This window comes from Coffea arabica, chromosome 9e (genome assembly GCF_036785885.1).
Source record: "Coffea arabica cultivar ET-39 chromosome 9e, Coffea Arabica ET-39 HiFi, whole genome shotgun sequence".
NCBI classification, from domain to species: domain Eukaryota; kingdom Viridiplantae; phylum Streptophyta; class Magnoliopsida; order Gentianales; family Rubiaceae; genus Coffea; species Coffea arabica.
Window position 1 is genome coordinate 35,856,008 of NC_092327.1, and position 15,853 is coordinate 35,871,860.

A 15,853-nucleotide genomic window follows, 5' to 3' on the forward strand; every position below is an offset into this window, starting at 1 on the left:
TGTGTTGATAATTTAGTACTTGATTATTTGTTAAAATTTGACTATAATAAAATTATATAATAAATTTTTATTAGCCCTGTGGATGCCTCTACGGGGGAAGCGGGGTGGGGCGGGAGGAGCAGGGGACCGAGGGAAATTAAGGGGCTTCCCCATCCCTCACTCCAACCCCACCCTGTTGCCATCCCTACTCACTACCAGCAATCTCTACCACTTACCACTACTATATATATATATCAAAGGGATAATTTCAGTAACCTCTCTCACAGCTTCTAGTAATTACACTTAAATATCCTCTAATATTGAAAATTACACTGCTTGTTTTTAATGGTCAAAAGTTGACTTTTATATATGTATTCTTTGCTGTCCTAAGAGGATCATTGAAAGGCCAATATTTTTCCTTTTTTTTATTAATTTCATAAAAAAGTGGTACATGTTTTCTCCTACATACAAGGAGGGCAAATTTGGTTGAAAATTATGTGTCAGTACTTTTTCTCCATTTTTAAGGAAGCTTTTCTTGACAAGGGCTAAAATAGTTATAAAAAATGTCATTCAAGGAGAGGGCAGTATAATTTCTAATATTAGGGAATATTTAAGTGCAATTGTTAAAAATTTCAAGGGAGATTTTTGAAATTATCTCTATTTTAAAACTTGTGAGTGTTTTAAAGTGTCACCTTAAATAAATATTTGAATAGTAAAATTTTGTTTTTCTAAAACACTCCTAAAACAGGCGTGCCAAGGTACTTAAATGCAAAAGGACACAATCGATGTATGTGCATTTGTTTGATTTATGTTAGGTGAATTCAATGTTCAAAACCCTTTCTTTCTTTCTTTTTTTTTTTTTTTTGTTTTGGTAAAAGTCAAATCCTGTAAGCACGGCATAGACAATCCGTGCAAACATAGCCGTCGACTCGGATAAGAACGAGAATCTTTGATTTTTCAGTTTGTCGAACTGCAAAGCATACTTTTCTTTCTTTATTGCTATTATCATTATTTAGTTTTTTCTTGACAACCATACTTCGAAAAGGTACAAGCTGTTTGTTCTACTGCTAATGCTTCTACTAGCAAATAAAATTCCCACTTGCAGCTCAGAGCCAGCCTACATCACCCACTTGAAAAGAATAGAAAATCCAAGGGAACTTTCAACGTAGTTGGGATGCTTAATTGCAAATGTATTTGTCAAGTAGTTGGGACCAAACAACTTTGCTACTAATAAACGAAAGCCCGACTTGCAACTTGCCAGCAATAAAAAAAAAAAAAAAGGAAAGTCTCCATCAAAAGATGTAGACAGTAGTATATTCACAAAAAAATAAATAAATAAAAAATTTGTAGACAGCGCTATAGAGAAAGAAGGTACCCCAGTTAATTAATTGGCTGAATTGCATCAAGGATATTCACTCGCAATGTAAAATTTAGGATAAATTACATTTTACCCCCTGTGATTTAGTATTTTTTTTCATAATCCTCTATGGTTTCAAAAACTATACATGACCTCCTCATGATTCAAATTAAAATGTCAAAGTGACAGAATTTGTATTCCATAATGGAGCCAACTAATTTATTAACCACAGGAGGGTTATATATATATTTTGAAAATCATAAGGGAGTTACATGGTAAAGTACTAAACTATAAGGGTGTTATATGATAAAATATAAAATCATACAGGATTAGTGTGTCATGCATATTATATTTATATATTTTAATCATTTCAGCTATTTTAGTTTTTAAATAATTATAATTTTACGAATGATCATTTCCGTCATTTTGACACTTTAATCCATATTATGAGGGAGTTATATATAATTTTTAAAACTATAGACGGGTTAAGTGAAAAATAACTATACCACAATGGATAAAGTGTATTTTGCCTAAAATTTAGGGCCAAGCCCCAAATCATATTCGTCTGATGGATCCTTCTTGGGTGCAAATGCCGTTCACATCTTTTTAAGAGAAAAATGCAGTTTTGATATCTAAACTTTGACACATGAGCGGTTTTAATCCCCAAATTTTGGGCAACAACAAATTTGGTACCCAAATTTTCAAATTTCGAGCACATTTAGTACTCTTGACGATTTTTTTCCAAATTGCTACCGGAAAAAATCATGTGGCAGTCACATGTCCGGTCACTATTGTATAAAAAAATGCCAAAAAAAATGTCAAATGCCATTCTAATACTAAGTATTAAGTTTAAGGACTAATAATGTAATTAAAAAAACCCTAAGGACTAAATAACATCACATGAGTCATTTAAAAAATAAAAGAAGAAGAAAACGATGTAAAACTCTGCCAAAGTCATTTTCTTCTTTTTTTTTTTTAAATGACTTAGGGTTTTTAATTACATTATTAGTCCTTAAACTTAATACTTAGTATTAGAATGCCATTTGACATTTTTTTGGCATTTTTTTATACAATAGTGGCCGGACATATGACTGCCACAATGACTTTTTCGAGTAGCAATTTGGGAAAAAATCGTCAAGGGTACTAAATGTGCGCGAAATTTGAAAATTTGGGTACCAAATTTGTTGTTGCCCAAAATTTGGGGACTAAAACCGCTCATGTGTCAAAATTTGGATATCAAAACTGCATTTTTCTCTCTTTTTAATTGACATATGATAACTGGGGTGTTGAATCCGACAAACTTTATTATGGTCATTGAGCAATTTACAGACAATCCATAGGGTTGCTCAATAGTTAATTAAAAATATTTTTTTTAAGGATAGTCAATTGAAACTTATTAAGTGGATGACCAATGAGTCTAGTTGGCAAAAGTATATGCCAAGTCATTATTTGCAATTTTTTATTACTTTTGTGGCTTTGTATTTGTGTTTGGATGGTAAATTTATCTCAAATAAAATATTTCGTTTGCATCATAAACACATTTTTCAATTCATTCTTTTATATTTCCAACTATTTTTTAACTCACATACATCACATCACAAAAAGTGCTATAGTAATTATTTCAAATAATATTTTAAATAGTACTCTATTCAAACACATATTATTTTAGTTCTCTTCTTTTATGCCTTCTTCCTCCCTCACTCAACTCTCTGCAGCCCTTCGGGCAAATGCGAATGGAGAAGATTGTGGAGTGCAGAACCGCGGTGGAGGGGACAAGGACATAGAATAGAAGTGGGCTACAGCCAGTCAAATTTGACTTGGCATTCCTTGCCAAATGTACTTATTACATATTACACCCTTAAGTTCTAAAATATTTGTCATCTATTTCACTCTAAAATGTTCCAATATATTTGTTATGCCATACAAGTTAAAGTCATTTTTAATTTCTTTTTCCAATGTTGTCCATTTCTCTATTTATGCACATTTTATGTTAAAATTCAAAATTCAAAATTTGGAGAATCAAATTGAAAAGAAAAATACAAATATCATAATTAAAGTATTATTATTAAAAAGTTGGATTCTTGAAGAACGATAAACATATTGGGACGACGGAAAGAGTAATTATGCACTTCTAGCTATTGAGTAACTTATGAATTGTTCATAAATTGTTCAATAACTAGAATAGATCTTGCGGTTAAAATTCACCTACGCAGTTTTTTGGTGAAGGGGGAAGGGGACAGGATGGAGAATCTACCTTGGAAGTCACTGTTGAAGTACTTCTTTGCGATTTCACCTGCATATGGTTGTGCTGAACTTGTTAATTTCAATTTGAAAGATAGAAAAAGTTAAAGATCTTAAAAATTTTGAATAGTATAGACAATTTTCCACTATGAATTCTCCAAAAGTTTTTACTTTCCATATCCATAAATTTTACGCATATGTATATCCTTTCATTGTCACATTATGACCTTGAAGTACTTCATGTAGCCAGAATTGATGAACTACATCGAAATGGAGGATGCCCATCATAATTAAACTAATTATGGACGCTTATAATATCCAAGTAATGTAAATCTAATAGATAAAAGGGTCAATTATTATTATTTAACCCTTCTATGATTTTGTATTCTACCGCGTTATCCCGCAATTGTTTAACTATTTTTTTCTGGCCCAATCGTTTTACTATATTCACCTAACACCATCTATATTTTTATGGTATAATTTCATAAACCTCCTTTGAGGTTTATGATAATTACATTCAACCCCTTCCTTGTTTCAATAATATTACACTTACCTCCTTTGATATAAAATGAAATCACTACCGTTCATGCAAGAATCCAACCAAAAAAAAAGAAGAAGAGTACATTCATCATTTTCTGGCCATCGTTACCAACCCCTTCTTCCCCCAACTATCATACCCATTCCTCAAGCGAAACTCTTTTTCTCGAATATACTTACACCCGCTACCTTCCCTACCTATTTTAGCTCATTTTCAGTGGATTCTTTCTTTATTTCTTGCAGTGTACATATGCATATAGGACACTTATTTTCATTTATTAACAAGGGTTAAAATTAGTTAAATTTAAAATGATCATGTCTCTTCATAGTACATGAAGACAAACGTGTGTAATATGCATCCAAATGTGTATTGTGAAAAATGAGGGGAGAATTCATCGAAGAGAAGTCAATCCCTCTTCAAATCCCAAGTTGACACCTTCTTGTCCCATCACCTAACCGTTCCTCCAAGCGCAACCCGGCTCTTTCCAACACCCATCACACTCCAAAAACCCACCTTTCTCTAAAATGTAGACGAGCACAACCCCATTTTCTTCTCGCATCAGCCCTCTCCTTTACGAGCTGCCTTCCATTCAATGGAAATAAAAGCCTACACACATCGATTAATGCATCCAAAAAGAGTCAACAATGCTAAACCTTAGTTAACTAATCTCTACCTAATTTTTATCCAAGAAAAATAATAAGTTATAATAGTGATACATGTTTGAATTACAATTACGAGATATCACCCATCCTACGAGAAGTCAAATTTAATACATGCTGATAAACAAAATAATCACCTCATTAAGATACTAATATATTGAAAAAAATAGCATTAAGATAGTAGTTTTGTTTCATTATAACAATAACAAATTTGTTCTCTCAATCAAGTGATGTTGGTCTAAATGTTCGGACTTGAAAATGAATCAACTCAACTGATGATTCCTTCTGCTTAGCTAAAACATAATTTAGAACAGCCTAAATCATTAAAACTCTTTTCCTTTTTATTAGTCTTGAGATGAGATGATTTTCGTTTCAGTAACTGCAATGAGATTAACGAGCTAATGTGCAATACACTGCTACTATTGCAACTAGTAGTATACATATCAAGAGTAAGATTTAAAGGGAAGTGAGGGTACAAACCTGGTTGTAGGTATAGCTGGAGGCATAGCCTCTATCAAGTTTTCACTTTTTCTCTTCAGAATTTAAGAATAGCTATCCTGATAACTGTCCTTTACATCCCTCAAGTCCAAACATCTGCATATATAAAAGCTTGTCTTCTGAAACAAAAGTGAGCTTAACTAAAATCCCACTACTAAAATCCCAACTTTACTACTGATGTTGGAGCAAATTTTGTTGCTGGCCCCCTTTTTCTGCTTACAATTTTTTTTTTGGGGCATGCAAAATTTTGCCTTTTTTTTGTTTAAGGTGATGTATTTGGCTTTCGAATTGTCTAGGGTTTTAAAATTTTAATGATGGCTTGTTAAGGGAGGAGTAAATATGATTGTACACTAATCCGTATAGCAAATACAACAAAAATATACCACTATAATGTGAACGACTGTACTTGTCCAAGTCCCCATTTTTCCCTGTGAAAGCAAACTCTTGGCCACTACTTTTCTCACGCCTATCTTTATTTTATCCGCAACGGATCTTCTGTACCACACCCTGTCTCACATTCTATCCCACTCCTTAGAATCTCGCCAAGTGTCCCTTAATAAACCAACCTCTCAAACAACCCAACTCGGATCATATTAAGTTAATTAATCGATTAACCGGACAAAAAAACTTAATCTCTTTAACAAATATAACCAAAATCAAGAAAAATAAAAATTCTTTAACCAAAATTACAATTTATCAAGGGAAAAACCCTATAACTCAAACAACCTCTGTCCTCTTCATCATCTCTTCTATGAGAAACAACTTTTTTACGAAGAAAAATAAAAACATAATTACGGTTGTTTCAGCCTCTGCTTCACTGACTCTTCTTCTTCTTCCTCCTTCGGATTCCTCAAAACCCTTTTCCCTTTTCCCCCCTCCAACCCATCGATGGAATTCCAACAGCTTTTTCAAAATTGTCACCTGCGCTGCTCCGAAGCATGGCATTCACTCCATTGAAGCAATTGAAACTAGTATCGGGTATCAAGCTGCTATCTTTATCTTTTGCCTTTCTAGAAAATCCAGATTGCTTTTTAGTGCACCCTGGACGAGTTTATTGCGGTTTCATTTTTTGTTCTCTCGGTTGCGGTTTTTTTTTTATTTGTTTTGCCATTTGTAGTGATTTTTTTATTGTTTGAGGTTTTTGATGGATGGCGTTAGGTGGGTTTTGTTTCTGGTTAAAGTGGAGGGATATTTGGGCGGTTGATTGTTGAATGTACTGAGTGAAGCTGCTGATTGGTTGCATCGTGGATACTTTACTGAATGTTCTGAAATTTCATCCTTTGATCTGTGATAGGGACTGTGAATTCAATTGGCGACCTAGGCTGGCTTATGGATTGGATTTCCGTTCATGCCTTTCTGTATAACCTTTACTTGTTTGAGTGTAGTTCCTTGTTTTGCAGTGTGGAAAGCATATTCCAATAAATAGGTTTAGGCGAGCCTATTCCTATCTTCTGTAGAGCTCTTCTTCTGTTAGTTTTTGGGGTCCTTTTATTTATTATTTCTCTAATAACAATTATAGCTTTAATTTTTTGCCCTTTCATTATTCTGAATTTATACTTGTAAAGCTCACTCAGAGCAGAAGGATGATAAATTAGTCTTTAGTTTGTTTATCCAATCACCTCATTTACTTTTTTGTCTTTTTTTTTTGGGACAAACTAGTTATCGGTTGTACAGTGTTCTCCAAAGCTTTATTAAATGGTGAGCTCAAAAAAGAAGCTAGAATCTACATAACAATTTTTATCCTGTGTCTGAAAAATGATGAATTTCCTTGTTTTAATCACCATGCTCTTCGAATTCTTTCTGGGGTGCTGTGCAACTAACAGAGAAATGCTTTCTCACTCTCTCTTTCCCCCAAAGTTCTTTTGTTACGTTTAGTTTTTCTAAATTTTAAAGGATAAGTTTACCGATAATTTTAAAGTTACATTTGCTGCAGCAAATTGCAATGGTTTTCTGGTTTTGGTCTATATTGATAGAGGTGCCATCTTGACTTGTATTAGTGTGACTAGTTGCAGGGTTTATGTATTCATTCACTTCATTGTTGTTGTTTACAAAGTTCAATGTTTATGAAAATTATGAAACTTAGATAATTGAAATCTCTTATTTGCAGAATGTTATGCATAATGAAGCTTCAATCATGTAGAGCTTGTAACTTTTTCCCTAATATTGCAGGGGTATCTGATATGATGATAGGTTTTTTCAGTCAACTGGAACTGATTCGTGTTAATGCATCTGAGACTATGGAAGCCTATATCATTCTGCGCAACCTTGATGATGGACAAGAAGAGCAGGAGAGGAAAGGTTCTTGCGTGGAGGAGGAGGAGGAGTGGGGTAAGGCAAAGCCATCAACTCTCAAGAACAAACTAAGGGAGGCTCTTGAGGAGGCTTCTGAAGATGGGTCATTGTCTGATAGGACATTTTGCACTGAAGAATCCATTCCTGGCTTTAATGAAGCCTTCAATAAGTTCTTGACTTTGTACCCAAAGTTCCAATGTTCAGAAACAATTGATCAATTGAGACTTGACTTTGTACGGGTTGTTCTCTTATTTTCAAATGCTACAGTATTGGGATTCATCTACATTTAGCTTAAAGGAAATTATTGCAAATTTGAGCAATCATGTACTTCATGGGGGTGCAGAGGAAGGTACTGTGGAGCATGATATTAAAACCAAAATTATGAATTACTTGAACATTCTTGAGAATGAGTTTGTACTTGTTTAAAATGTTGCTGAATCTTATCCTTCCCATTCGAACAAGAGGCTGTTGAATATGTTTGACCATGAGAGCCAGTCTGTGAGTTGGATGGCTCAATGTGCTAAAGCATCGGCAGCGGGAGCCTACCTTTTCATATCTTCTTTTGAATTTCAAGTTTCTTTCAAACGTTATGGGAAAAAGTCCAAAGGCTCGCTTACTTTGTTGGCACAAATCAAATACAGCAACTGTAGTCACGGAATCAAAGAATATATGAACTCCTTGCCCTCAAGTATTATCTCCATATAATACAGAGCATCGCTGGCATAGTCCCCACAAAACTCTTAATTCTGCACGACTGAAAAGGCCAGAGAGTAAATAATATTGAGTTCGTATGGACCTTGAACTTTCCACTCTAAGAGTCCTCAAACAAATTTAGCAAATTACATCAAATTGGCCTGCTTAGCTTAGCAAATTAAGCAAATTAGAAGCTTACAGTTTGATTGGCCTGCGCAGAGAAGGGAGACAAGGATCGCATGTGCCAGCACAAAAAAGTAACCATCATGCAAACTTTAACATATTTTCTAACTACTAATTACAAGCCTACAGGCAGTCCTAATAAACAAAATCAAACGTATAAAACGCAAAACACCCTCCTAATAAATATGGGAGCAACCCTTTTCCCTTTTACCTTACAGTTTGATTCATCTTCCTCTTAGGAATTTGCTCGAACAGGTGGTGAGCTTAGCAAATTACATCAAATTGGCCTGCGTAGCTAGAAAGAAAATGCCCTGAAAGCAAATTATTTTTAAAAAAAAAAGATGCAAAGATTACCAGAACCGTTCAAATTCCGGAGGTAGCAGAATTAAGTTGCATGCTCAAACACAACTTCGGACCATAAGAAACCCACCAAGGTTTTTAAGAAATAAGTTGTTTCTCACCTTTGGGAAGAGCTTCGAAGCTTTATCTAATCCTCGTAAAAAAGTTGTTTCCCATGAGAAGAGATGATGAAGAGGACAGAGGTTGTTTGAGTTATAGGGTTTTTTCCGTTGATAAATTGTAATTTTGGTTAAAGAGTTTTTATTTTTCTTGGTTTTGATTATATTGATTAAAGAGATTAAGTTTCTTTGTCCGGTTAATCGATTAATTAATTTAATATGGTCTGAGTTGGGTTGTTTGAGAGGTTGGTTTATTAAGGGACACTTGGCGAGATTCTAAGAAGTGGGACAGGATGTGAGACAGGGTGTGATACAGAAGATCCGTTGCGTATTTTATCCCTTTATGTTAGGTATTTCCATCCCTGATTTGTAGATATTTTCGCCTATGTCTTACATGAAGTGATAAATAATTAAGGATAGAGAGAGCTGTAGTATGTGGGAAACTTCCAAAATGACAGACTTGTCATGCTACTAAAATTCAAAAGAAAATAGACCCAATGGCTATGAAGTTTACAAAAGTGGATACCTATTATCAAACCAATCATTCTCGTATTTCCTGGATGAAGTGGTCATAATTTCTAACCTAGCAAAAATACGAAAGAAACTTGAAAGGGTAAATAGGTGTAAGACTTCAAAGGATAGCTACCTTGATAACCATCATCTACATTCCCCAGGGCCAAAATTCTATTATATAAGCTTGTCTTCTCCCAAGCATTCCCAGCAAAAGCCGCATACTTGATATCTGCAGTCATGGCTTCTCATCAGCACATAATGATTTGTTTCTTGGCCTTGCTCTCCTCATTGTTTTCACGACTGCTATTACCCCGTCCACCGTCGCACTTGACAAGATTGCATTACCTGTAGCTTCAGCTACCATTTTTGGTCGCTTGTTTTGCACTAATACGGGGAATCTTTTACCTATTGGCATTACTCCTCCTCTATCTGGAGCCAATGTCTCGATCACTCGCAATCTTGCTGGTACCAGTACCACTACCATTGCCAGCACTGTGGCAACTACAGCCACAAATGCCAATGGGTTCTTCAAACTCACCCTATAAGGAGCTCAACCGACAACGGCTCTGGTGTCACGGCCGCGACCACATTTCTTTCCACTTGCTCAGTCGCTGTCCGGCTTCCAATCGGACAATGCTCAGCTCTGCCACGGGGTGGGCTCCTCAGAGCACCCGTTGCTATCCCCCCTTCAGCAGGTGCCATTGCTTAACACTAATGTAATTTGTTACAAAGCTTACAGACAAGGAAATCGAATTAACCAAGGGGAATGTAAGTAGGTTATTGTTGCACTAATAATATATTGTACTAAAATTATATTTCAGAGTAGGTATTTTTTACCACATAAATATATGTGGGAAGAGAGAATATAATCATATATACAGACAAATATTTAACCAAATTTTATTTATTTATAACTCCACAAAAAATAATGAACAATTCGTAGGCTTTCTTTTTTAGCTCACGGAGTTTCACTGTTTCCTCCAAAAAAAAAAAAACTATTCAGCTTTTAACTTTCAAGAAACATAGCTCCACACGCCAAATTATATCAACCAGTGGATATACTAGAACTTCCTGGTTTGAATTAATTAAAAGGCAACTACCAAAATAAACAGGAACATGGGCTATGATCCCATGTACTCAGCAAAATAAATCCAATCAGGCAACCACTAACAATAAATATGTAACTTAATTTGATAAATTAATTTAGATTGGTTTAAATATGTAATTTCATAATGTCTTACTTTAGATTAATCTTTTCATTCCATCGAAAATTCTCTTCTAGATGATATGCGATTGCATCTTAGTTAGAAAAACGATCGAGTTGAAACTAAGACTAAGAAAATAGTTAGAAAATATGAGCTTAGACTTTCTCCTCCCCCCCCCCCCCCCCCCGCCGGCCCCTAATACATTAATATAACTGATCTTATCTGAAGTTCCATGAAGTAAAGCTAACTGAAATTTACACACGAACTTCTTTGAATGTACTAACTGCGATCAAAAGCTAATTGGCTTTAGTTGCATTCTTCGTTCTTCACTTTCACAAAACCCTTTGAGAATGATATAATGGAGAAGGCTCGCATGACATGGTGTAAAATAGAGCAACTTGTATAGTAGTACTAAAATTATTTCACAAAAGAAAATTCTGATCTTGTGACTGTAGGAATTACATATAATTCATAAATTTACACAACCGAAATTTTTGCCTTACCAAAAAGGGGGAATGAATCTCTCATTTTGATCTCTTTTTTTAATCAATCAGAAAGATCTTTCACATCCCACCGTCCACCATTCTGAGCATCATAAGAACGTATTAATGGCACATGATGTACAAGCTGATAAAGACTGCCACCATTTTTCTCGAGCATGGAGACAAAATTTCTCGGCATATCATACAAATGAATCTCCTTGAGTTGGCTGAGGTCATCTATACCAACTGGAATATGCCTTAACTGACCGCATCGCCTTATGATCAGCTTTTGTAGACAAGGCAATGAATTGCGTTCCATTATGACCATTTTCAGCTGTGGAAGGAGCTCCAACTCCAGTATCTTGAGCTTCTGAAATTTGCCAGCATTGAAATCCAGTTGCTCCCCATTATAGGCGTCAAGCAGCTGGAGTTCTAGTAAATTAGGAAGATCTTGAAGGCTATTAATGGGATTGTTGGACTGTTGATCCAGCCGAGACCACTTCAAACGAAGCCTTACCAGATCGTGAAGTTTGGAAATCCAGCTAGGCATCCTCTCCAGTCTTCCATTCAAATACAAACGCTGGAGTCGAGGAGGATGTGAAATTTCTTGCATGTCTAAAACTTCAGCCTCATTTTCTGCTGCCACATTCAAAGAATGCAAATTTGGCAGCATTTGAATGGTCTCAGACAAGATCCTTCCATCTTCTTTGCGCAAACCCATGATTCCCAGCCGTCTCAGTTCTCTGAGGCCTCGCATTGCAACAATGATTTTGTGATTTTTATTGACTTGCACAAACAGTAGCTTGCGAAGATTGGCCGACCACGTGATCTCTCCTGCGACCTCAAATCCTTTAATTGTGTTAAATGCCACATAATGTTCAATGTCATATCTGTAAACAAGTAAGTAACGAAGCTTAGAAAGATGGCATATTTCTTTTGGCAGCGTTCTGACTAATGTTTGTTTGAGGTCCAAGGTTTCAAGGTGCTTAAGCTTTCCTATTGATTTCGGAATGCTTCTGATTCCTGTATTCCTCAAACACAAGTACCTCAACAACAATAGTTCTTCAATGTCTGCAGGAAACATGTCCAAGTTTGCACCCTCCAGATGCAATTCCCTCAACATCTTTAAGCTTGAATAGCCAATTGGAATGGAGTGCTGGTATGGATCCAATGAGTCAAATATTAGCAAAGCACGAGCACGAAGATTTGGGCACAGCTGGCCTAGATCACCTTTATGGATCGATATTCGCCTGATCCTTTCGTTACTGACGGCAAATGTACGTTGTTCTGGATAAACTTCACAAAACTTTTCATCTTGAAGCTGTGAGAGAACAATCTCATGCATAATATTTTGAACATGACAAGTTCTTGGTCTCCCATCGATGTCCATTTGCCACACCTGAACCAAGTTTCTTTGAATGAGCTCGTTCAGGTATTCTTCCCCCAAATCTTCGAGTTCTTTTCCATTGTTCCCTTCTGTGATGAAGTCTTCTGCTATCCATAACCGTATTAGCTTTGTGCGCTGGATGGGGTGATTAGGGGGAAAAGTATTCATCAACAGAAAACAGTTTTTAAGATGGTAAGGTAAGTCATCATAACTAAGAATCAACACTTTTGCAATATTTGCAAGCCGGCCATGGCTTGTCAGTTCTGATGCAAGACTATCACGCAATTTTTTCCATTCAGGTTCCCTTTCCCCCTTAGTTGACAAAAGGTGACCAATTTCAGTGATTGCCAATGGTAGCCCTTCACATTTTCCTAGAATTTCATTGGACAGTGTAGCTAAAGCTGGAGGGCATATACGAGACCCTGGAAAGGCGATTCTGTGAATGAGTTCCTTAGCCTTTTCTAGAGATAGATGCTGAATGGGATGGACATCAACGGATCCATCTTTCAGTGAATAGGCTATATCCCCTCTTCGCGTGGTGATGATTATTCTACTCCTATTCCTTCTTGGCAATGCTAACATAATAGATCTCCAAACATCATCAACCCACAGATCATCGAGGACAATTACATACCTCTTATCCAGCAAATACTCCTTAATGCGGTTGATGTAGAAGTCCAAGCTTTGCTGCAGGAGAGTTGGGGCTGTTTCCGCCCTGGAGCTGCATCTGCATAGTTGATCTAACATGTTCCGCAAGATCTCCAGATTCTTCTTGGACTTTGAAACACTGATCCATGCAGAGCAACAGAAGTCTTGTTTAACTGCGTCGAATACTTGCTTGGCAAGAGTAGTCTTGCCAGATCCACCCATGCCTACAACAAACATGACCTTGTGCTCATCCACCATATCTAGTGCCCACGCCATCAGCATGTCCTTATCTTCCTCAAAGCCTACAACATCAGCATCTGAGAGGAACAAAGGAGCAAATCTTGGATGAAGATCTGAGTAATCACGGTTTGTAGTTGGACTTGGTGGTAAGGCAGCTTGGGACGAATTTGCTGGTGGGTATCTTTCTCTACCCTTGTTGATTTCCTCGAGAATTGATTTGATATCATTTATCTGATCGGCAATTGACCGGTATGCCCGCCGTCTGGTCACCGATATTGCCCTGCCATTTTCTGCCTTGTGATGGTCAAAAAGGTCAAGAATGTCGATGATGTCATAAGCTGCATCTTGAACCTTTCGAACCCAATTCAAAATTTGTTGATCTTGGACCGCTCTTTGATGAGCTGCACTCAGAAATGCTGCTATAGAATCCAGTTCGCTTCCCAAAGTCCGGATTCCAGTATCAACTTTCTTTGGCAACTGCAATTCTCGCTTTAGAAAAGCATCGAGCTTTGCAAGAACAAATTGCACACAAGGGTCTGTCATGATTTTTCTTTTGCTAGATGAATATGAGTTGATATAAAAATTGCAAAGAATCTTTACTTCATTTATAGGGTTTTCAGCCCCGGCCGGCAACTGCAGCGTGTTACAATGTCCTTGACTTTAAAGTCAATTTTTTTTTTTTTATTTACTTGTGAAGTTGCTTTTAATACTACAGTAGTTTATTTTCCTCAAACTCAAAGTCGTCTGCCTTCTAATTTTAATTTAGTTTTGCCATTTTATTGTTACTCTCTGCAATGCAGGTCAATCTCGAGTTTGTTGTTGCTTATTTTCTCCTCTACCAATGAGAAGGATAAAATGTTGGCCGGGTCAAGAATGCAAAATTTTCCTGGTTCGAGAAGGAAAGCTTCCAATTGAGACGGTTTCTCATGACTGAGTGCACGCGGATGCATTTACATGTACTGGTTATAGATTTAATGCGCTATGGGCATCAATTAGAAAAAGTATACCTTATCAAGAGTAAATTTGACTTAGGGCCCTTATTTTTATATGTTTGTCTGATTTTATCACCTTCAATTTTGTTTATTAGCACTTAACCCCCATTAGAAAAACTTTTTTTTTTTTTTGTAAATTATACTTGACCCTCTTATGTTTATATGAGTGTCTTTATTTGACTCCTTCATTTTTGTTTATCTTCCCTCTTGTGCGTGAGTGTGTGTGTACTTTTTTGGATTTGTTTAAAGTGTCAAGTGTTAATGTTTGGAAAAAAACTAAAAAAAAAAATTATATTAAAAAAAATGTTTAAGCACAAGGAAGGGACAATCAATGTAAGTGTATGCACTCACACACACACATATATAATGGATTTGGTGCACTAATACATGCCCAATGAACACTCATTATAAAAACATTTACTATTTATTGTGTTGGGGGCACTTTTGTTAGATCAAATTAAAACTGTTTGTTTGTTTGCCTTCAATGTCACTATGGTTGACTAAAATCCTCAGCTCAACTTTTGAAAAAATTGAATGCATAATTTGCAAATATGCCATCTTAAAGGGTAGTGATAGTGGTAGCCAGAAGAAGATGATGAAGGGGAAGACAAAGATTTAAAGGGGAAAAATGATTGAAAAAAAAAAACCAAGAAAGGTACAATTATCATTGGAAGAAGAAAGATAAGGCTTCTAGGTAATTTCGCAAGGCTTACAATATGCTTTAAACTGAGTGAATATTAGTTGATTCCCCTTTCTCAAAATCTACTAAAAACTGAACCCTACTTATGAATTTTGCATGACATTGAAGGGGTACTTTGGTTCCTCAAGGTACCAAAAAAAGGGGTAAATTGATAATAAATAAAATCAAAGCCGACAAAGTGAGACAAGAGTACAAAGTTAATTGCATGTAATTTACCCTTTTGTTAATTAAATGAGCCCGGTCAAATGTGGTTAGCACCAATCGTCAATTTGAGCGTACATCCTACGCGGCTCTCGATTGGATTTCATTGGAACAAGAATCTTTCACTAAATCTCTTTCAGATTGCGAACTAGTTATTAACGGGTAGGGGCCATACCAAATCTCCTACCACGTGAAGGTGGGTTTTCATTTTGTTTTTATTCTTGTTAAAAACTCATACAAGTTCTTAATCAAGAAGGACAAAGTCAACGAAAATATAGAATAAAAATGGTTAAATTATACTTTACCCTCGTGCGATTTAGTGGCTTCGCACATAACTCTCTTATAATTACAACATCTATAAATAACATTATCAAAATTTGGATTAAAGTGTCAAAATAAGGAAAATCACCTCTGTAATGAAATTAGATGAAATGTAAAGATTATCCTCATCTAGAAACTGTAATGATTGAAGTGGACAAAAATTTAATATAGCATACGATACACTTTAATCTCCTATGATTTAGCAGTTTTTATTATAGCCTTATATGGTTTCAAAATCTATCATAACTCCCTCGTGGTTTACAAAT

The 15,853-nt window shown here is 35.9% G+C and overlaps 2 protein-coding genes and 1 long non-coding RNA gene across 5 annotated transcripts; 1 reads left to right on the forward strand and 2 right to left on the reverse strand.

Moving 5' to 3' along the window:
- The first annotated feature begins 5,971 nt into the window (after positions 1-5,971).
- On the forward strand, positions 5,972-7,971 carry LOC113709362 (uncharacterized). Of its 3 annotated transcripts, none has more exons than XM_027232109.2 (2): positions 5,972-6,250; positions 7,473-7,971. In XM_027232109.2, the coding sequence occupies exons 1-2, from the start codon at positions 6,024-6,026 to the stop codon at positions 7,852-7,854; spliced, it is 609 nt and encodes a 202-aa protein (XP_027087910.1). In that variant the 5' UTR covers positions 5,972-6,023; the 3' UTR covers positions 7,855-7,971. The 3 variants fall into 3 exon arrangements, with proteins under 3 accessions (XP_027087910.1, XP_071922476.1, XP_027087911.1); XM_072066375.1 differs by having other exon boundaries at positions 5,974-6,250; positions 7,463-7,971; XM_027232110.2 differs by having other exon boundaries at positions 5,987-6,250; positions 7,442-7,971.
- Positions 7,972-8,355: 384 nt separating this feature from the next.
- On the reverse strand, positions 8,356-10,747 carry LOC113709363 (uncharacterized). Its single transcript, XR_003452656.2, has 2 exons — positions 8,902-10,747; positions 8,356-8,751 (listed from the first exon to the last, which is right to left on the reverse strand). It is a non-coding gene; the product is annotated as an uncharacterized lncRNA (long non-coding RNA).
- Positions 10,748-11,162: 415 nt separating this feature from the next.
- LOC113709370 (disease resistance protein RPM1) lies at positions 11,163-13,916 on the reverse strand. Its single transcript, XM_072065800.1, has one exon. It carries the CDS (start codon positions 13,914-13,916, stop codon positions 11,163-11,165), a length of 2,754 nt encoding a protein of 917 aa, XP_071921901.1.
- Between the last annotated feature and the right edge of the window lie 1,937 nt (positions 13,917-15,853).